The sequence below is a fragment of the Talpa occidentalis genome, unplaced genomic scaffold (assembly GCF_014898055.3).
Source record: "Talpa occidentalis isolate TD23 unplaced genomic scaffold, MPIMG_talOcc4v2.1 talOcc4.16, whole genome shotgun sequence".
In the NCBI taxonomy this organism is placed as follows: Eukaryota; Metazoa; Chordata; class Mammalia; order Eulipotyphla; family Talpidae; genus Talpa; species Talpa occidentalis.
In genome coordinates this window covers 60,084,467-60,105,271 of record NW_023601653.1, presented here as the reverse complement: position 1 = coordinate 60,105,271, position 20,805 = coordinate 60,084,467, and the positions used below count along the sequence as shown (strand labels likewise).

General features: G+C 39.3%; 1 protein-coding gene across 1 annotated transcript; it reads right to left on the bottom strand.

Moving 5' to 3' along the window:
- Positions 1–1,254: 1,254 nt before the first annotated feature.
- On the bottom strand, positions 1,255–19,987 carry ERP27 (endoplasmic reticulum protein 27). The gene is made up of 7 exons (XM_037514299.2): positions 19,755–19,987; positions 19,322–19,422; positions 17,513–17,650; positions 7,948–8,064; positions 3,651–3,776; positions 2,366–2,563; positions 1,255–1,952 (listed from the first exon to the last, which is right to left on the bottom strand). The coding sequence occupies exons 1-7, from the start codon at positions 19,846–19,848 to the stop codon at positions 1,905–1,907; spliced, it is 822 nt and encodes a 273-aa protein (XP_037370196.1). The 5' UTR covers positions 19,849–19,987; the 3' UTR covers positions 1,255–1,904.
- Positions 19,988–20,805: the final 818 nt, after the last annotated feature.

Genomic DNA, 20,805 nt, shown 5'->3' with positions numbered 1-20,805 from the left:
ATAACTCAGTGCCATAAAGACAAAAGTAAGCATACAAAAAGCAATCTATAATAAAATTGCTATTGAATGTCATTCAGCAGCAAAATACACTGTAAGATCTGTGTATTCAATGTTGACCATAGTCATTGGGAGGATATTTTGAGTAAAATTAACCCAATACTGATCAAAATGTCTCTCATAGGAACTTATCCATTACTTAATTCAGTAGTGGGTTTGGAGTCCCACTATTTCAAGTAAGAAAGAGGGAAAGTTGGGAAAGAGGGAAGAGAGAAAAATAAAGTGAGTCAAACAACTTATGAAAAAATGGTGGAAGAGTTGGATTGTGAGTATGGAGAAAAACCGACTGGAATGAGGGGCTTATGCACAACCAGCAGGGAGTGGAAGGTGACATTTGGAGATGGTAATTGGCAGCTGTTATGGCTTTCTGTGGATTGTAGGTAAAGAGGAACCAGCTTGTGTGACTGGAGGACCTCAGCTGGACATCAGGAAGAATTTCCTGACCGTGAACTTTGGTTTACAGGATCAAAGAGAGGCTTCTGGGATGTGCCTATCCTAGGAATATTTTTCAGCCTCAAGTGAAAGCTGTTTGGGTGGTTTTCGGCAGCCCTGGGGATAGATGGATGGCTTCCTCCAAATTCCATTGGTCTCATGTTGCTTAGAGGAGTGCCCACACTGCTGCCTTTCACAAGGTCCTAGCCAGCAGCTGGGAGGCTGCTCAGAAGCTATGGAGTTTTCCCCACAGAAAGGAACAACTAAGTCTTTCACTCTCTGTGCCTCACTTGGACCAATCCTTAGGTGTGCACTGTGGTTTTTCAGCTCTTCAGCACTTAGGTACTTTCTTTTTGAGCCAAGAGCCTCGTGGGAACAATGTAGCATCTGTGTATTGACAGGAACAGCCTGTGAGCAAGAGACACTCAGCCAAACTCCACTTCATTGCCCACCTCACCTGCAATAATGCATGCTGAGTCAGCCCAGGCCTCCCTTCCCCAGTGCAAAGTGCCCCCTGCTCATACCCATTCCCCAAGCTTTCATCTAATTTGATTCCTAGCTGCTTTGCCACATTTTTTACCCATCCTCATGAAGAATAGTCTCTACCCACCTCCCTGCCCACCCACAGAGTGAACAATAACATATGAGTGGCTCATAGCCTGATACTGAACAGTGGGCACTGAAGGCTGAGGTTCATACTGCTTAGTTGGGCACCTAGGTATTTACAAAAGGTTAGGCTTGCAAAGAGATGCCAGTCTTTTCCTATAACATGATTGCCTTTTATTTGTTCTGTGGGTTGTTCATTTACATGGGGAATTAGGAACGTTAAACAAACAGAGTCTGTAAATGGCCTGATTCTACTAAGACCAGAGGTTTAGAAACATTACTTAAATTCTGGTAAAAAGGCAGTTCTAGAAAAATGTTTAAAACCATCCTTTTATTTTTGATACCGAGTTAGAGAGGGACACATGCTTGTGAGAAAAGTAAAGTTTCAACTTACAGGTTACTTGAAAGAGCAGAAACTATGTTGCGTGTAAGTCATATGTCGTGTACAAATTCAATATTAAATGACAAATCAGCACAATCTCTCCCTAGGAATGTCGCTTCTTCACAGAGCAGCACAGTATTTCTCTGAAATCTTCCATCCACTGGAATACTTTATATTATATTATAGTGTATGGCCACATAGTGTAGATGCATGAGAGACCATTGGATGAATAGTGAGACCATGTAGGCATTTTAAAAGAAAGGATGAGGACAGTGATTGAGATTTTAATGACAAAGAAAGCGTGTGTGTGCACACGTTTGTGGAAACCTGATGATCCTGTCGTTTAGTGTCTCTGAGGTTTGAATTGTTTCTTTTTATTCAGCATATTGTAGACAATGGTTAATAGGCAGAAGTATCAGGGAAAAAATCAGAGTTCCACTTTTGGAGTCTTTTCCTTTGCATCATGATTTTCTCTCTGAAAAACATTATGATATTGATATTTAGATTTGGGCTCACTCTTTTTTTTGAATTTTGAGATTAGTCACTTGAACTATCTGATTACTCTTGAAGGTCCTTAAATCTATCTTCAGTTTTTATCTCATGAACTCTTTATGTATATTTGATTTGTCTTCCATTGATATTATGCACATATTAGCTAAATCCCAAATTCAGGTCCTTTGAATAAGCAAAATCTTTCCAAATGCTTCTGGAGTTCTGTTTCCACAGATGAGACTTATTAACATAATTCTGACCCTGGCCACTATATCCTCATCCACCCTTGCTTGCTCTTACTCAAATCTAATGGAGTCCAAAGGCTTTTTATCTAACAGGAAATAAAAGAGACATAGAGAGGAAGCCAACTTGCCTTACCTGTGTTCTCACACTTACCAACAATTTTCCTGCCAGGAATCCATCACAAAAGTTTTGCACCTGTTCTACTGAAACTTCTTCAACAGACAGTGTATCCCGTTCTTCATCAACAGTGCGGTAAATTGCCAAAGCAGGCAGTTGAGATTCCTTTAGTTTGAAATATGATATCACTTTCTTATTTTCCTTCACACCACTGTCCACCAACACAAAAAGAATCTGCAGTTGGGGAAATTTAAAAGAGAAATATCTATCTGAAGTCCTGTGGTCCTGGAGATAGTAAGATACCCTGTAATTGTTACAGTTTACAATGACTGAATATATGGTCTGTGCTACACAATTTAAACCTCAATCCAGTTAAACCGCATTTCTTTGGTATTTTGCCCCTTTGATCAAATTTATTTAATTTTAAGAACATACAGTTGGGAGAGACTTTAGTGAGTTCCTAGGAAAGACAGTATAACCTAATGGTTCAAAGTATAAATACATTTCAAATTTTACCTCCAGTAATTTTGAGCTGTGTGACTTTGTCACATTATTCAACTTCTCTGAGGTTCAGGCTTCTCATTGGCAAAATGGGCTTTTGTTGGGGAAGATTAAATGGGAGGATACGTTTATTTCTAGCAGTTTCTACTATATATTAAGTGCTTGGTTATGTTAACTATTGTGTATTATTAAATCAAACCTTCTATTCAAAACACACTTCTTCATTAGAATGTTCTGGTTAGAGGATTATAAACAGTCAGCAACAGTGAATATTATTTGGGAAAAAACCACCAAAAAGTTCTTATCCTTGAAAAGGTCTCTAGTTCAATGCAGTAGTCTTGAAGTGGTTGAAGTTTTACTATTTCAGTGATGTCAGGCAGAACTACACAAAGTAAGAAAGGAAAAGAAATACCTATTTAATCAATATCAGTAGGCATCCAGTACATGATAGGGACTTTATTTGAGAAATAAGGCCCAAGGTTTAAACTTCTCCTAAGAGATTATGACAAAGAGTAAGCAGTTGTGACTAAAAGGTAATTTTCACTTTTAGTATTTGGGGTCTCCAATTTCTTTCCACCTATGAATGCAGAAAAAAAGAAATAAACTTACCATGAAGGGGAGATATGATTATATAGCCTTCAATAAAAAATACATTAAACCTTTAAATCAGAGTAATATGATTTATTACTTTCCAGTTCCAACTTTATTAGTCCTTATACATACTGTTTCCCTCATTTATCTCTCTTCTCTGGCCCCTTCTTCCCATTTCTAGTGTCCCAGGGCTGGCTATTCAAAAGGGTATCTCCCATTCCAAACTTACCTTTCCTTGGAAGAGCTGAGCTGCCTTCTGGAATTTTTGTATGCTTTCTTCATACTCTGAGGAGGCCTTGTTCATCAAGAGTAGTAGATGAACCTGAACCATGCTATTAAATAGACCAATTGCAGTCTAGTAAATTAAAGTATTACAGTTGAATGAAAAAAAAAAAAAGGAAGGAAAAACAGCCATTAGTGACTCTGCAGTAGGTGCAGACTGCAACGTAAATGAGACCTGTCCAACCACAGCACACATGGTAACTCACTTCTAAGATGACACTCAGTAAGCCACACCCTCTGGTTTTTATTCACCTCCATATAGCCCACCTCTACATACTGAATAAGGCTGAGTCAAGTAATCAATAAGATAATGCAGAAATGATGAACTGTGACTTTTAAGGTTAGTTCATAAAATGTATCACGGCTCCTGCTTTGTTCTCTTTTTTATCACTCACTCTTGTGGAAGCCAGACCAGTGTTGGGGCCTCACCTAGCCCTATGAAGAGATTTACACTGCTAGGAATTAAGGCCTCCTACTAGCAGCTAGTGCTGACTAACCAGCCATGTGATTGAGCCAGCTTGGAAGCAGATCCTCCATCCACAGTCAGACCTTCAGATAACTGCAGCCTTGACCAAATGCTTGCAACCTCAGAGTCCCAAGATCAGAAGCACTTAGCCTAGTCATTCCCAAACTGTTGACTGACAGAAACTATGTGAGGTAATTTGTGTTTTAAGTGCCTAAATTTTGGGGTAATCTGTTATTCATTAATAGTCAACTAGTATCCTCTAGCATAGTAGTCATTTTTTAAAAAAAAATATTTATTTATTTATGGATATAAGAGCTGGCGTTCAGGCCAGAGGTATGGGGGGGGGGAGCCTGAGAGGATTCACCAGAGACAGAGTGGGGAACAGAACATGCAGATTGACTGAAATACACTGCTGAGGGGAGCAGCAGGCAAGGCAGGAGAGGTCTGCTGCGCCATGTGGGTCACCTCCCTGGCTGGGGATTGAACTCGAGCTGGAGTGGCTGCATATAGTTTCATAGTGCAGATGCTTGCACCACCAGGGAGGTCCCATAGTAGTCACTTTTAAAAATTCTTTATGTTACGAGAGCAGTTAGATACACTTAAAATGTGGGCTTGGTTATATATTGATAGGGAGCACTTATCAGTGTTTACTAAGGACCAGCATTGTTTTCAGGTCTTTATGTATAATAACTAATTTCAGTCTCATTGTCTCAGTTTTGTAAAGGAGGAAGTTGAGGCACAGAAAGAAATAAATCTCCCAAAGTCCCAATGGACCTTATTCACACCAGAGAGTTTGGATTTAGAATCTGGATCTTAGCCATTAGGATGTGCTGTTTCACACACAGTCAATTACAAAACCTTAAGAGTGGTTGAAACAGTATGCCTCAGGTCAGCAATAAGGTAAGCTCTTCAATAGACCAGAAGTATTGATCCTTTTTCTTTGACTAAAGGTGATAATTTCCCATGAAGTTGTTAGTGAATGAGGGGAGTGAGGCAGTGATGAGCCAAACTGAGGAGAGGAGACAGAGGAAGAAACTGAAGCACAGGCTCCTTTCATTTCCTTTGCCTGAAATAATGCTGCAAGTGTCTGTTTTAAACAGATTCCATTCATTCTCTTCTCTGCGAGCTTCTACTACAGAAGGCATTGCTGTAAAACTAGCATGTTCACAGGAAGAGAGAGAAAGAGAGAGATAGTGGGTTGACCAATGTTGGGCAGTTACAGGATGGTGGGGAGTAAGGGGCAGGATCCTTTTGGAATCTACACACCACTCCATAGACTCCCTATCTCTGTTGGCCAACATGTTGGCAAGGCGGGTCCAAAGGGTTCTCTCCCAAAACTTTCTCCTTAGTATTGGGAACCAATCATTAGATTTTTAAACTTTGGAGACTGGATGATAAATAATTAGCTTATGTTTTGCTAGATCTCACAACTTAAAATTTAGAGCATGCATTTACCCTCCTAGAGGAAAGATGGAGTGTAAACAGTTCTGGGAAGAGTCAGGAAATCAAAGTCAAGGAGTTAAAAGGTAGAGTTGTTTTAGAAGAAGGGGTTGGGCAAAGCATAAGTGATTGATTTCATCCTAAAAGACACAGTCTGATTTTTCTCCTTGATGCTAAGTATTAAGTGTGTGTATTAAAAGACATAGAAGGCCAAGTCCATGGCTGTGAGTTTCTGCCCAGTTGTTACTGGTGTAAACCTCTGCATCAACAATACATGAGAAATAAATAGCTATGTAGGCGGGTATCCAAATGAAAAAATATATATATAACTTTTGGGAAATAAAATGGCCACAATACAAATTGAACTTGTTGCTCTAAAGAAAGTCCTAGCTAATATCTTTTCGATGGGATTTTCCTTCACCACTAATGTGGCAGTTAAAATAGAAACATCATAGTTCCATAAGATAAGAGAAGGGCCAGAAATAAGAACTCATGGGCCTCCCCGGTGGCGCAGCGGTTGAGCGCTGGGTTGCGAAGCTGCCCGCAGCCTCTGCGGCGCCGGTTCGATCCCCGGCTACTCCCCGGCCACAGGAGGAGGGTCCCACATGGCGCGCAGACCTCTCCTGCCACCCGCTGCTCCCCTCAGCAGTGTACTTCGGTCCTTCTGCCTGCTCTGCTCCCCGCTCTGGCTCTGGTGAATTCTCTCACCCTCCCGCGCTTCTGACTGTACCCAGTGCATGTATAAACAAAACAAACAAACAAACAAATAAATAAAATAAAAACATGCCTCTATAAAAAAAAATAAGAACTCAGAACTATAGGACACTAGAGCCATGAAACAGAAACCATACAATCCTCTTTCCTGGTTTCACATGCATTCCTGGCAGCTCTTTAGACAACATGACCAGAATGACGACGGTTTAGGAGAAAAATGGCTTCTTGATTATTGCTGCCAACACTCCCTTGAGTGCGTGGGTTTGGAATCTTAGCAAAAGTGGAAATAGAATCACCACCCCATGGAGACCAGCTTGGTATGAGAGGTGGACAGGAATTTAGTCAACAGGAAAAGGGGTGTTTTCTACACAGGCTGTGTGGGGCAATGGAAAAAACTGCAGGATTCATTCAGACAGGCCAGTCGTGAACAAATCAGGACATGGCTGTCTCTCAAGGTTAAATTAATTACCATATGGTCTTGAGGAAGTTACTTTTCTTTTCTGAACCCCCATCTCCTCTTCTGTAAAATGGAATTAGACAATATGAGCTAAGGCATTATCAGTTAAATTTTCTGCCTTAAATCATGCATTTCCTACTTAATCAACCATGTGATCTTGAATAAGTCACTTAGATCTTCAATGTTCTATAAAATGGGCATAATCATTTCCTGTCTTTTATCTCAAAAACAAAACAAAACAAAACAATGTGAGGATTAAATGAGAAAATGGGAGTGAAAGTGCTTTGTCATTTCTAAAAATCCTGATGTGTGTCATTTGGTGGTTAGAGAATGCACAGCATTTTTGAGCTGATATAGATCATTAGAAAGTTATGCTCTCTCTGTGTATGATCTGTGTCAGGGATAATAGAATAACTGTCACACTCTATATGCTCTAGAGTGTTAGAAGGCTGGAAGATTCAGGACAGGTGGGCCAAACTTTGCCCAAGTTGCATGTAGCCCACAACACCAAAGAAGACAAAGCAGGTAAGAAAGCAGATGCACCATGAGCGTCTAGGCATGTGCAACTAGTGCCAGACCAGAATCTATTTGTCCACAAGGAGGAAGCATAGAAAATGTGAAAGGGTCTTTAACAATCTTTAAAGAAACTTTACATTGCTGTGACACCAAATATGTGGTCAGTGGGCCTTATTTTTTTAAATTTCATTTGTCTATTAGTTTACTTTTATTGTATTTTTCTTAAAGTATTGGTTACTGGAGCTTTAGGAAATAAATGGACCTTCAGCATAGATTGTATTTGCGTTTCACAAGTGCACTATGGCGTGTTGTAGGGAGGATTGCATTTGGTTTAGCCAAATAGTCTCAGGCAAGCAGAAGTCAAACATTTTTGAATCAGTCACCTTAACTTTGCTGCCAGCATTTTCTCATTAGTCATGTGAGAGGTCATTTAATTTTTCTCATTGTTTCTTAGTTGAGCAGACCCAAGTCTATCAACCTTAAAGGATTGTAGTACGGAAGGAGATATAAATATTTAGGTGTTCAGTTATTGGTGATTTCTGTTATTACTGGTCAAAGGATCAGAACTGGAGGCAATGATCTCTGCTATGGAGACAAGTACCCTCTCTCAAATAGGAACTTAAAGAATGGGGTACAGGGTTTTTTGTTTACCACATGGTTGTACTCTGTCACCCAGTGGAGGCTGTGGATCTCAATGAAACGGGTTAATTTGGTGTCATCAATGCCTTCAATGTCTTCACTCTCCAAATTCAGTCGTTCATTATCTACCTGGGTAGAAAAAAAAAAGAATAAAATTGTCACTGGTTTGTCTTTATTCAGTTATTGTTAAGTAGTTTTGGATTATCTATCATGCCAGACAGAAAGGTAAATAGGAAATGTTCCCTGCTCTTGGATATTCAGAGAAATCCTGTCCTGTGGGAATCAGAGAAGTAAATAGAACTGTTCCACAGAGTATAGTAAGTGTCCCTGACAGGGAGTGGAAGGCCAAGGTGATATCTAGGGAAGAGCAGAACAGTTTCTGGAAGAGGTAGGTGCTGAAATTGGCTAGCACTTATTCAGATGAATGAGGATGGAGAGGGAGTTTTAAATAACTGTATTTGTGAAAGGCTAAAAGAAGAGAAACATCAGGCCCTGGAAACCATATTTAGTTTCTTGTGATTATAGGAGTAGATGTTAATTGTGGGTAGGAAAGAGACAAGATCTGGGGTAGGTTGGGGCAAAATTCTGAAGGACTTTGAAATCAAGGTAAATAGACTTAACTCCACCCAAGGGTAAGAGGAGCAGTTTTCAGGGTCAGGTTTATGTACCCTTTCAATATGGAATAAAACACACATATAGAAAAAAGCAGAAAATACAAAGTATAAATTATCGCAAACAACTATGGAATCCTCACTTAGGTAAAGAAATGGAATATTCAGAATCCGTGAAGCCCTCTCTGTGTCCATATAATTAATAATCCTTTCTTTTTTTTGCTAAAGAAAACTGATAATCTGACTTGTATGGTGACTATTTTATTCCCCAATAGCTTTACCAATTAAAGATGCATTTTAAAAATACTATAATTTTTTAATTTTATCTTTTTCTTGCTTTTTGTGTGTATTTTTCATTTCTTCTGCTTAAAATTTTATTTATAAGTGTTATCCATGTTATTGCATGTAGTTATCATTAGTTCATTTTCCTTGCTGCATAATATTCCACACCATGAATATGCAGCATAGACTTATTTATTATGATGGGTATTTATTTCTAGTTTTTAGTTATTAAGATAATGTTACAGTGAACACTCTTAGGATGGAGTCCCATGGTATATATATGCCTTTGTATCTGTTGAACATCTGTCTGGGTTCAGGGTTCTGATTATAATGTATGTGTATCTTCCATGAGCAGAAAATGCCAACCAATATCTGTGAACCTTAGTATCACCCCTTCGAGATTACTTTGAGGGTAGTCTCTTTTTTCTGACATATATATTCATATATGATCACCCTAATCCAATTTCAGGGATTGACGTGATTTGAATCTATGCTCTAGCCCATGGGAGGGTGGATCTACTGAAGTTTCATTCTTGTTTTGGGGATATTGCTCTTGAGAGTCTAAAGTAGATCAAAGTATGTTGTACTAGATCGACCTCCTATTTTCTCTTCCAGGCCCTGAGTTCCAGCATTTATTTTTCTGGTTCTTTGAGTGTCTCAAAAAAGCTATAAAGCTTCTCAGACTGTTGGTTGCTCCTTCTTGAACTTCCAGGCACTTCCCAGATAAAAAGCAGTACCAACACAGGGTTTACCTTTTTTTTTTTAATTGAAATAACATTTGTTTATAATATTATATGTGATTTAGAGGTATAGGATCACACCCTTCAGTTATATGTTACCATACCACACCCACACCAAGGTACCCAGAGTCCTCCACATAGTCCATTGTGACCTTCCACACTTTGCTCTCCATCCTCCCCCTCAGGTAGTCACAATTCTGCAGTCAGATTTTGGGATTTGTTATTGGTTTGATTTTTTTCTGATCCTTCGCTTTGTTTCTCTATATTCCACATGTAAGCGACACTATCCAGTATTTGTCTTTTTCCTTCTGATTTTGAGTTCTTTTATCTAGATCTTTGTCTAGATATTTTCCTCTCTCATTAATTTACCAATGCCTTATCATTAAATTATTATTATTATTTTTATTACTATTTGCTTAGCTTTTTAAAAGGTGGTCATTGGTGAAACAGATGGTCAAGTTACCTGGTTCATTATCCCAGTTTTGCATACTCATATCTCTTAAAAGATTGACTTCATACTTCACATATACTTCATTGTTCCCAGAATTTCCTCTTTCCTTTCCCAATCTACCCATACCCATGAAAACACAAGATTATGCTTCCATCACTCATAGCAACTATGCTTTCAGAATTAATGATCAGTTCTGAACATTTCTGTTTCCTAAAATAGTTTGGATCACTTTTGAGATCCTTGGGCCACCAACCCTTGGAAACCTCCTTAACTCCCTTCCCTTTCATCTGTTGTCTCATATCAGTTCTGTCCAACCATGTCTTGCCCTGGATCAGAACTACATTTTACTGCCAAGATTCTTCCTTCCATCCTCTCAGTGAACTCAGATTAATTCTCATTCCAGTGTATGCATTTGGGAATTCAGGCAAAGGTTAAAGCTACTAAAGAATGAGATTACTAGATGACTCATTTTTGTCATGCATGATTTCAGTTTTCTATTTTTCACTTCTTTTTTTTAAAATTTTTAAAAAATATTTATTTTTATTTTTATACAAGAACTGGTGTACAGGCCAGATGTGTGGGAGGGTGAGAGGATTCACCAGAGACAGAGCAGGGTACAGAACAGGCAGACTGATGAAATACACTGCTGAGGGGAGCAGCGGGCAAGACAGGAGAGGTCTGCTTCACCATGTGGGATTCTCACTGGCCAGTGAGGATTGAACCCGAGCTGCAGAGGCTGTGGACAGCTTCACAGTGCGGCGCTCAACCGCCTGTGCCACTAGGGAGGCCCTTTTCACTTCTTTTGTTCAAGAAGGTCTTCCACTGGGTTAATTAAAGGAAATATAAAACTTCAAGAAGTCTAGTGCCCTCCTTATGGTTAATTTTATTAATTCTGGATATAGCTAGTCATTATTTTATGACTTTTGTTCACAACTCAAATTTATGAAACAAAGAAATATTAAGGGTGGAAAATATTTCTACTTCCCAAAAAAGAATTTTGAAAAAAAAAAATTCATCAAAACCATAGGATATTTTAAACTGTAAAGTCCTTTTATATTTTTAATTGTACTAAAATTCTCGGAGTAAAAAAGGCAGAAATGTAAAAGCCAGAGAAAAAAATCTTCTTAGGTGGAGTCCTTACCCTCCCTTTTGTCATGACCTCCCCAAATCAGTGAGGAGGGAGATAAAATGAGCACAGGATCTTTCTTGCTGCTCAAATCCTGCTTTACCAGCTGGCATGTCTACTTTGCACATAAGGCTTTGCTGTGACCATCAAAATCATCATTATTAAAGCCACAGTCAAGGCCCTTTTAATATTTGGTAAGTCTAAATACTTCCTGAATATTTTTCTAGGAACTCAGAAGCCTGGTGCCTGTCTGTGCCTTAACTAATATCACTGTGCTGTGGGCCAGGATCCTGCCCACCCCGCTCTTTTCCAGGCAGTTTCTCACATTTCCCAGAACAGGGAGAAAAGACAGGAAAAACCAGTTACTCCAGGTGTTCCTGGACTTAAAAAGTTCAGTGGATGCAGAGAATGTTAAGTGGTGATAACATTCTCTAAAAAGCAAAGAGCTTTAATAAAAACCACCCTCCTGAAGTCTCTCCAGTTTGCAGTACTTCTTTTAATGAACATGTCTGATTATTTCACTATTTCTTAAACCAATAAACTCTGGAACATTCATGTGTAGGGTTTTTGGAAACAACATTTGAACAGGAAATCTCCCTTCAGTAAAGGGAATTATTTGCATAATACACTGGAGAGAAAAATCTAACCCTGGCACCAGGAGTTGGGAAAGGGTTTTTTAAATTTATTTTTCCAGTTTTTGGAAAGAACTTTACTTAAGATATCATATTATTTTTCTTCCCAAGAAGAGAGCACCAGAAGAAAAACAGAAACAGTAAACCAAAAGGGCTGCTGCCTTAAAATATGAGTTTGAGGTTCTCCAAGAGTATCTGAAGTGGATTATGTTTTAGACACTGCATCATACCAACAGATTTAATACTCATTTTCTGCTCATTTGAACTCCTATGGATTTCTCTGGGTTTTCATAAAATTTATTAAAGACACTTTAATTTACACTACAATTTTAATACTAAATATCTTGGATAGCACCGAGAAATCAGTTATTAAACAAATGTCCATATGTCCCCAAGTTTATTATATAAGCTGTTTAGCTTATGTTGTATTTGATAAACATATACTTCATAGGAAAGAATTTAATAATTTGACATACCTTCTTACATTTTTTATCAGTTTATTTTTATGTACTAGTTCTTCCTGATTCTCTTTGTTTAGCAAGGTGCATTTTTATAATAGCTACCTAGCAAATGATTTTAACAGGAAGGTAAGAATGACTCTACTATGCTTCCCTTACTATCCTACTGGGTCAGAGTTGGTTTATTATACTTCTTAAAATACAAGTCATTTAGAAAATCCAAAGCAAGGTAAAAATTTAAATATCTGACATTCCATTTTAGGACAGGCTCATGGTTTATTCAACCCAGGGTTCCATCTCTGTTGGGGCAACAGTAAGAGCTTGTTGGGGAGTGTGGACAAGTTCCTGCAGTTACACTCACAAAAGACAAGCTGTAATACACAACAAGCAGGCAGGTTGTCATATGCAACTTATTATTCCATTTTACATAAAATTTCCCTGATCACAATTACATAGTCTATATGCATTATTTTTGGTGGGTGTGTTCCATGAATATTGTGTATGCTTGTTTCTTTGTCTCTTTGCTCTGACATTTCAAGCATCCAGTAATAGCAACTCACTATGGTTTCATTGTTTTGTTTTTATTTTTTTCACTAATTTCAGCTTATCTCAAAATGTATGACTTAAAATTGAAAATTCTGTACATCTAAATTTTGAGGTTTCTTTGCCAAAGATTAAATCTTGAGAAATATTGGCATTTGATTAAGAAGTGCCGGGGGGCCTCCCTGGTGGCGCAGCGGGTTGAGTGCAGCACTGTGAAGCTGTCTGAGCCTCTGCAGTGTGGGTTCGATTCCTGGCCGGCCAGGAAGATACCCACATGGCATGGCAGATCTCTCCTGTCTCGCCCCCTGCTCCCTTCAGCAGTGTTTTGGTTGTCTGCCTGCTCTGCTCCCCACTCTGTCTCTGGTGTTCTCTCACCCTCCTGTGTCTCTGGACTGTACTCCAGTTCTTGTATAAATAAATAAATCTTAAAAAAAAAAACTAGATATTCTTTGGGACTATTATTATTTATTTATTTATTTATTTATTTATTTTTAAAAAGAAGTGCCAGGGGGATAGAGACAAAATTTAGGAGAAAGTATCTAAGAAAGCAGGTTTTAGAATTAGGGACAGTAGAGTAGATTGAATCTAGGAGTAAAAACAAAGGTTTTCTTCAGAGCTAGGTGCTTTAGGAAGTCACTGTAGTAGAGTAAAAAAGTATGATTTAGAGGGAGCAATGCTGGGTAAAAATCAGGTGTCTGTCATTCTATAGTTGTGAGACTTTGGGCAACCGAATCAATCTCATGGAATTTAGGTTTCTATATTGATAATGCAGGAATAATACATATTATTTCATCAGAGTCTTATGAGAGTTAAGTGTTAGGACATTGGGAAATACTTAGAATAGTGCTAACATAAATTAGCAACTGACATAAAAAGGCAATAAACAAGGCAAAATCTAGACCTATGATGAAAGTAGATAACAGAAAACTTGCAACAAGTTCATGTTGCCTAATATGTCAAAATAAAAAATATCTTGGTTAATAGTGTCTCCTCAAAAAAAAAAAAAGTTATCCCAAACTACTGAATAATTATCCTGTTAGAATATTTACTAAATTCTTCAAATTGTAAACTGAGGAAAAAATGTTTCTCTGAAAAGCTGGCACGGCATAAGTTGAACCTCTCCTAGATCTGCCAGTAGAGTGAGGCTGGAACAGGTGTGTTTGGTTTTGGTATGGTACATAAATAAATCCTGTCTGCAGAGGTCTCAAGAGTTCACTCAGAGTAGGTCTGTCACTGATGGTAAACAAAAAACAGATGCTAAAGAGGAATGAACAGCTCTGAGAAGTCATCAACGGGGCTTTATAAAGAAGAAATTGTAAACAAAGCCAACGTGCCTTTTAGAGCATGTAAAGCCTACAGAGACATTGAAAGCAACAGAACTTACTTTTCTTACCCACATGTGTATTTGGTAGTACTAAGACATTTAAATCAAATCTAAAAATAAACCGGGGGAGAAGTACCCATGGAGCTGTGGAATTGATTAGGATTTTTTCATTAAAAAGTTATTACTGATGCATTGGCTTAAACTTCCATATCATTCCTATCAAAGCTTTTACAGAAGAGCTTGATTTCACCTTATTTCACAATGGCAAAAATGCAAACCTGCTGTCCAGGTGGGGAAAGGATTTCTGAGGGGGCTCACACATTATCAGACATACATTTGGAGATGGATAATATCCTTAGACACTTTATGAGTTTCTTGTAGGTACAGAGACATATAACAGAGCTTTGGAATATGAAGGAGAATTAGTTGAGATTCCTGCCCTTGAATGGTTCATCGTCTAATGGGGTAATGGGTGAGACAGACACCAAAACATGACATATACTATAAGATGGTAGATATGTATAGAGGTATGGAATTGTAGAGGAATAGTAAGCCAATTTGGAGATTTCAGGTGGTTTTCTGAAGGATGAAATTCCTGAATTTATTCATTGGGAGCTGAGGAGGAGTTAGCTGGATGAGGTTACATGAAAAGGGGCACTAGGGGGTGGTGGCCTTCTAGGCAGAGGATCAGACTGAAACTGTACCATCATACTGTATGTAGTTGGATATTGAGAGGATAATGTCCAAGATGGGGACTTTATCCCCATCTGGGATAAAAATGGAAAAGATGCTGGAAAAAAATGGAGAAGGAGGGCATGATCATATGTAATAGGTAGTGGCCATGTGTAACAGGTAAAGAACATATATAACATTAAGTATCTTGGTTTTTTGGTCTTGTAACAAATGGGGAAACTGGAGTTTTTAAGAGAGTGCCATGCTCAAATTTACATTTAATAAATCATTATGATACCAATTTAGAAATTGAATAAAAAGTTGTACAGGGAAAACAGTTAAGAAGCTATTGAAATGGGGCCTCCCCGGTGGCGCAGTGGTTGAGCGCTGGGTTGCGAAGCTGCCCGCAGCCTCTGCAGTGCCAGTTTGATCCCCGGCTGCTCCCCGGCCACCAGAGGAGGGTCCCACATGGCGCGCAGACCTCTCCTGCCGCCCGCTGCTCCCCTCAGCAGTGTACTTTGGTCCTTCTACCTGCTCTGCCTCCCGCTCTGGCTCTGGTGAATTCTCTCACCCTCCTGAGCTTTTGACTGTACCCAGTGCATGTATAAACAAACAAAACAAACATTAAATGAATAAATAAAAAAACATGCCTCTATTAAAAAAAAAAAAAAAGAAGCTATTGAAATGATTTGTGCCAAAGGTGCTAAGAATCGAAATGAGGAATGAAGTAGAAATAAAGATTCAATAAAACAGGAGGTACATAAGTTAGAGAATGAAAGAATGTAACATACAGTAAAATAATGTTTTAGAGGAAAGAACATAATTTAGCAGGTACAAATAATAAATTCAGTTTTGAGCATGTTAGGACTATAGTGTTTATGAGCCCATCCCAATAATTACATCCAGCAAGCAGGAGAGAGGTCTAGGGTAGCCACAAACCATTCCAAATCCTCTGCATACACATAGTAGTCAAATATGAGAAAGAATGCTCTCACCTTAGGATTACACTTCAACAAACAATGAGCACTTGCTACATGACAGCCAATGTTCTAGGCTCTGTGGATGAAGTTGTGAACAAAACAGACTACTTTCACAGATCATGGATTCTATAAGGTAGGTTAGGAAGAGTGTTGGGACAGTGTATTTAAGATCTCAAAGTTGTAGACACTGAATATAAAATACACTTAGGAGATTTTGGGATGAGAATGAAAGAGAAAAGATAGAAGCTAGAGGGAGCGGGACATTTAGTCCAGAAATCTTGAGGAATTTGTCTTTTGCCCCAGTGTTTCATTTCCAGTGGACTCTGGTCATCTTTATTTTATTAGCCCATCAATAATACAAACTCAACAACCAACTAAAATTCCAGGACTCCCTATTTATTTGTATGCCTTTACTGTTCCTGGATACTCTGTCTTTAAATTTTGCCTCTTTTCTATAATTTTGATATCTACTCATTGTAGGATATGCCTTTCATTTTCTTTTTTTTTAATATTTACTTATTTATACAAGAACTGGGGTACAGTCAGAGGCACAGGAGGGTGAGAGAAGTCACCAGAGACAGAGTGGGGAGCAGAACAGGCAGAAGGACCAAAGACACTGCTGAGGGGAGCAGCGGGCAAGGCAGGAGAGATCTGCCATGCCCATGTGGGTTTCTCCCTGGCCAGCTAGGAATTGAACTAGCACTGCAGAGACTGTGGACAGCTTCACAGTGCTATGCTCAACCTACTGCGCCACCAGGGAGGCCCCTCTTTTCTTCATTTTCTATTACTACCTCTCATTACATGCCCTTAGTTCATGATCTAGCTTGTCAGCCCGACTAAAGTTCTCTCTCTACCCTTGTATTTTTGCCTAATAATCCATCCTAGCCATTACTGCCAAAATGATTTTGCTAAAGCACATTCCTGCTCAGGTTACTCCCCTGTTCTAAAGGGTTAAGGGCTTTCCCACATCAACCAGTTAAGTGCAAACCCACTAAGCTTATATCATTTTTCTCCACATTATGGTTTCAATCATGCTTCTCTATAACATGCACCATCAGTTCCAGTCAAAATGGCTTTACTATGTTTACTACGTTTAATTTTTTCCCATGTTCCTCATGAATTCTCCTCTACTTAGCCCAATTTTAAAGACTCTTTAAATCCCAGTCCAGTTGTCTCCTTCATAAACGTGTTGTCAGTATACCTACACAGATTTTATCCTTTGAAATACTTTTTCTGTAGTGACCTATTTTGCATTTAAATGTTGTTCACTATGTTTATAGTCTCTATATCAAGATCTATGAGAGTGAAGAACATATTTAATGTTTTTATTATCAGTATCTTTATAGGCCACACAGTAGTTATTTAGAACATGTTTGATAAATGTAAGTGTTTACATCTATCAGGATATAAAACTATGCAATTTTTGAGCTCAAAATGACCTTAGAAATGATAAAACAAGACCCTTTTATTTTATAGATGAAAAAAATTGAAGCTCAAAAATGTTGTGACTTGCCCACATTACATGGCTGGTGAGGGACAAATAGTACCACAAATCCTGTCTCCTGACTCTCAGTCCAGACCTCTTTCCATTTCATGACAGCATCTGTTTGTGGAGCTTGAGTTGAGTCACCATCCTTGTCATTGTCCCTGGCCCTGGCACCATCACAAATACTAAAGACATAGAGTCTTTTCTAGTCCCACACCTTTATGAATTCACAACCCCAGGAAAAACTGTTTCCAGATGCCCACCCAACTTACCAGACGAAAGAGGGAGATGGTGTTCCCAGTGATGTTGTAGTGGGCCAGGATCTCAGAAGCAGTGCTAATTCCAAATGACACATCTTGGAATTTTTGCACCATGCTACGGAATATGGACACCACTGGTATTTCTAAATCCTAAAAACAAGAACACAAACAAAACTCCACAAAGACTATTTTGGAGGGGAGAGACACAGAAACAGAGCAAAGATTAGCAATATGCACACTCACATCAGAAATCATGACCTTGATTTAGTGTCCCATGAAACAACATTTGCCTCTAAGATTGCAGGCTAAATGTGCAGTGACACTGTTGAATTTTCCAGATTAAATGTGTTAATAAGTAACTACAAAATTGTGGCTAAGCTTGGAACACTTGTCTAGCTTTACCATAGAACGCACAGATTATTAGCAACTAAGAGGGAACTCAAGATCAAAGAAACCTGCAGAATTGGGTTGCACTGTCATTGATTTACACAATGTTTTGGAAACTATTAGAGGAGGAAAAAAGAAATGCAAAGATAAAAATGTAGGTGCTGTCAAAAGGGTCAAAAGAAAAAAAAACATAAGAATAAAAGAAATTAAAATAGAAGCTTAGAAGTTTTATTAACAGATATTTGTGCAAGGTGGAAGAACAGGCTGCCTCCTATATGCAAACCTTTGGAGACAGTGTATGCCTTGCCCCAGTTCTCAAATGGAGGCCTGCACGAGGGAGTGGGAAGTCACTTCTAATTGATGATTCTAGTCCTTCCCTTGCAAGTTGGCTTCATTTTCTCTGCTGTCACATGACATTTTCCTATAGCTCCAGGTAATAAACTGGAGTGGACATATTCCTCCCTGACATCTCTCTGGGCTGAAGGAGCAGATGGACAAAGAGAAAAGATGACTAACCTTGCATCTGGGCTCAAGCAGAGGGTGTTGATACCTTGCCTATTCTCCTCATCTGGAAGGATGTGTGGCATTTATTTGAAGCTACGAAGTATTGTTACCCTAGACTTTCCCCGGCTCCCTAGAATGCAATTGCTTGTGGATCAAATGACGGCATCTGGTGGCTGTTGGAGTTATTGCACATTCCTCCAGTTCTGCCTTCTTGCCCCTCCCTCCCTTTCTGAGGGTAGCTGATTTTGTCTATAGTTTAGATTTCTCATCACTGAAAAAATGTGCTCCCTAACTTGCTCTCTCACTTGTATCTCATTGCATCTACTTCCAGCTGTGTACGCAGAATCAACAGGGCGATGGGGGGTTGGAATTAATGAATGCAGACACACAGGAGTGTCTGCAATGAAAGAGGAGGGGCTTTCTACTGTGAGACTCTAGATGCTACCTCCAGAGAAAGATAAAAATGCTGGAATGAGGTCCTCTCCCTTTTTGACTGCTTTGATGAGCCAGGTGGCCAATTTGGAAGATGGTGTCTAACACTTTGGCTATCATTTTTCAACATTTCAGAGCAGATAGAGGGAAAGAAAATGAGAAGCTGCCTCTTTGCTAAGAACTTTTAGTCAGAGGAGGTTACTGACTGATGTGTTGTATGGATGATAGAAGTTGGATTACCTTAGGCCCCAGCCTGAGCAATCTAGATAGTGGCTAAACTTCAAATCATGCATCAAAGAGGCATCCCAGCCAGCAGCAACATAATTCAGAGACTGGGAATGTCTTGAAATTGAGAGGTGTTGATTGGCAAGCTGAACTGGAGACAAGACTTTGTGTCCTTTGGTTTCTAATTCAGTGTCACCTGCCCAGCAAGAAACTGTCTAAGGTAGAGCATTCCTTGTTCTTTGGGGCAATAGCAAGTGGGGTATCTGGACAAACCTGGAAGAAGCCCACGACAGCCACATCAGCAGCAGCAAGGAATTCCACGGCAGCCGGGACATCTGTGAGCCTCACAGGGCCCTGGGAGTCACCAGGACCATCTAGACATGGAGGAGAGTGAGAGAAATGCTGAAGAGGTTGGGCTACTGAGTGGAGAAGAAGCATCTCTAAATAATGAGAAGCATGTATACATTTTGTCTTTATGCTAGAGCCAAGGTAATCTAGGGGTACTGTTATCATTTAAAGGCTTTATTTTACTAACATATGGAGCATGACCCCACCATATGGTCTCTCTCTGATGGGTACTGCCAGACTTTTCTCTTCTCTACCAGGATACATTTCTCTTCTCTACCAGGAGAGTACTACCAGGTTTTCTGCCTTTCTCTTAACTATACTTTCACCCTCTGGCCGCCCAAGTGCTTTTTTCTTTTACCTGAGGATCCCTGAACTTCAGCAACAACTTCCAGGGACAGCCAGCACGTGAAGAGAAATAATAGAAACAGGCATCTGGACGGGGCAGCTTCCATTATTCTCCTGCTCCTGTTCTTGCTCCAACTTTGTGTTTTGGGATGTTGATCCAGCGCAGCCCACTTGATAGTTAATTAACTGTGGTGTGTTTAGTGTTCTGGGAACTTTGCAGCTGTCTCTAGGGGAACCTTCAACTTCTGAGATAAAAGGCCAAGTTCAATGACAAGGGCTCAGAACATAACCAACCAGAAGAAAGTCAAGTCTGTTTATTTAAATAATGAAAAAAGAAACATTCCATGCCAGGTATGACTGACCTGCACTAAGGATACAAAGATAACTGTGGTCTCATCCAGCCACTCACAGCTTAGTTTGTTAATGTGTGACATCGAAAAACAAACAGATCATTTAATTATAAAGTGGACAGTGATAGAAAATGGAAAAACTCATAGAACTCTCTGAGAGTTTAGACTAAGGACATTTAAGATAATGATAGCAGACCTCTCCTGCCGCCCGCTGCTCCCCTCAGCAGTGTACCTCGGTCCTTCTGCCTGCTCTGCTCCCCGCTCTGGCTCTGGTGAATTCTCTCACCCTCCCGTGCTTCTGACTGTACCTAGTGCTTGTATAAATAAATAAATAAATCTTTAAAAAAAAAAAAGATAATGATAGCTTCAGACTTTCTCCTTTCAGGGAATGGCCAAGCAGAGTCCTGGGTAAATACCTTTGATTTTGCAGGGAAACAAAGAGAAGAAACAAATCACAGAGATGCAAATGTCATATGAAAGAATTACTAGTGAGTATTACAAAAGGATGGGAATAAAAAATACGGACGTAAAACATGCTGGGACTGATCGCAGGGGGCCTTATAACTAAGGCTAGGCACTTCAGTTTTATGCTATGGTCTGTGGGATTCTGTTCAGAGCTTAAATAGATCACATTTGGCTCACCGGTGCCTGTGGAAATCCAAGAGACTCTCACAGGCAGTAGGATATATAGGTCTCAAGATTAGGTGAAATTTT

What these genes read in the sequence shown, in the direction of transcription:
- ERP27 (XM_037514299.2), bottom strand. Translation starts at nt 19,848, where the DNA reads ATGGAAGCTGCCCCGTCCAGATGCCTGTTTCTATTATTTCTCTTCACG. An exon ending in CCATCTCCCTCTTTCGTCTG is followed by an intron (nt 8,065 to 17,512) that starts GTAAGTTGGGTG and finishes TTTTCTACCCAG; the next exon opens with GTAGATAATGAACGACTGAA. An exon ending in TCCTGGCAGGAAAATTGTTG is followed by an intron (nt 1,953 to 2,365) that starts GTAAGTGTGAGA and finishes AATGTTTTTCAG; the next exon opens with AGAGAAAATCATGATGCAAA.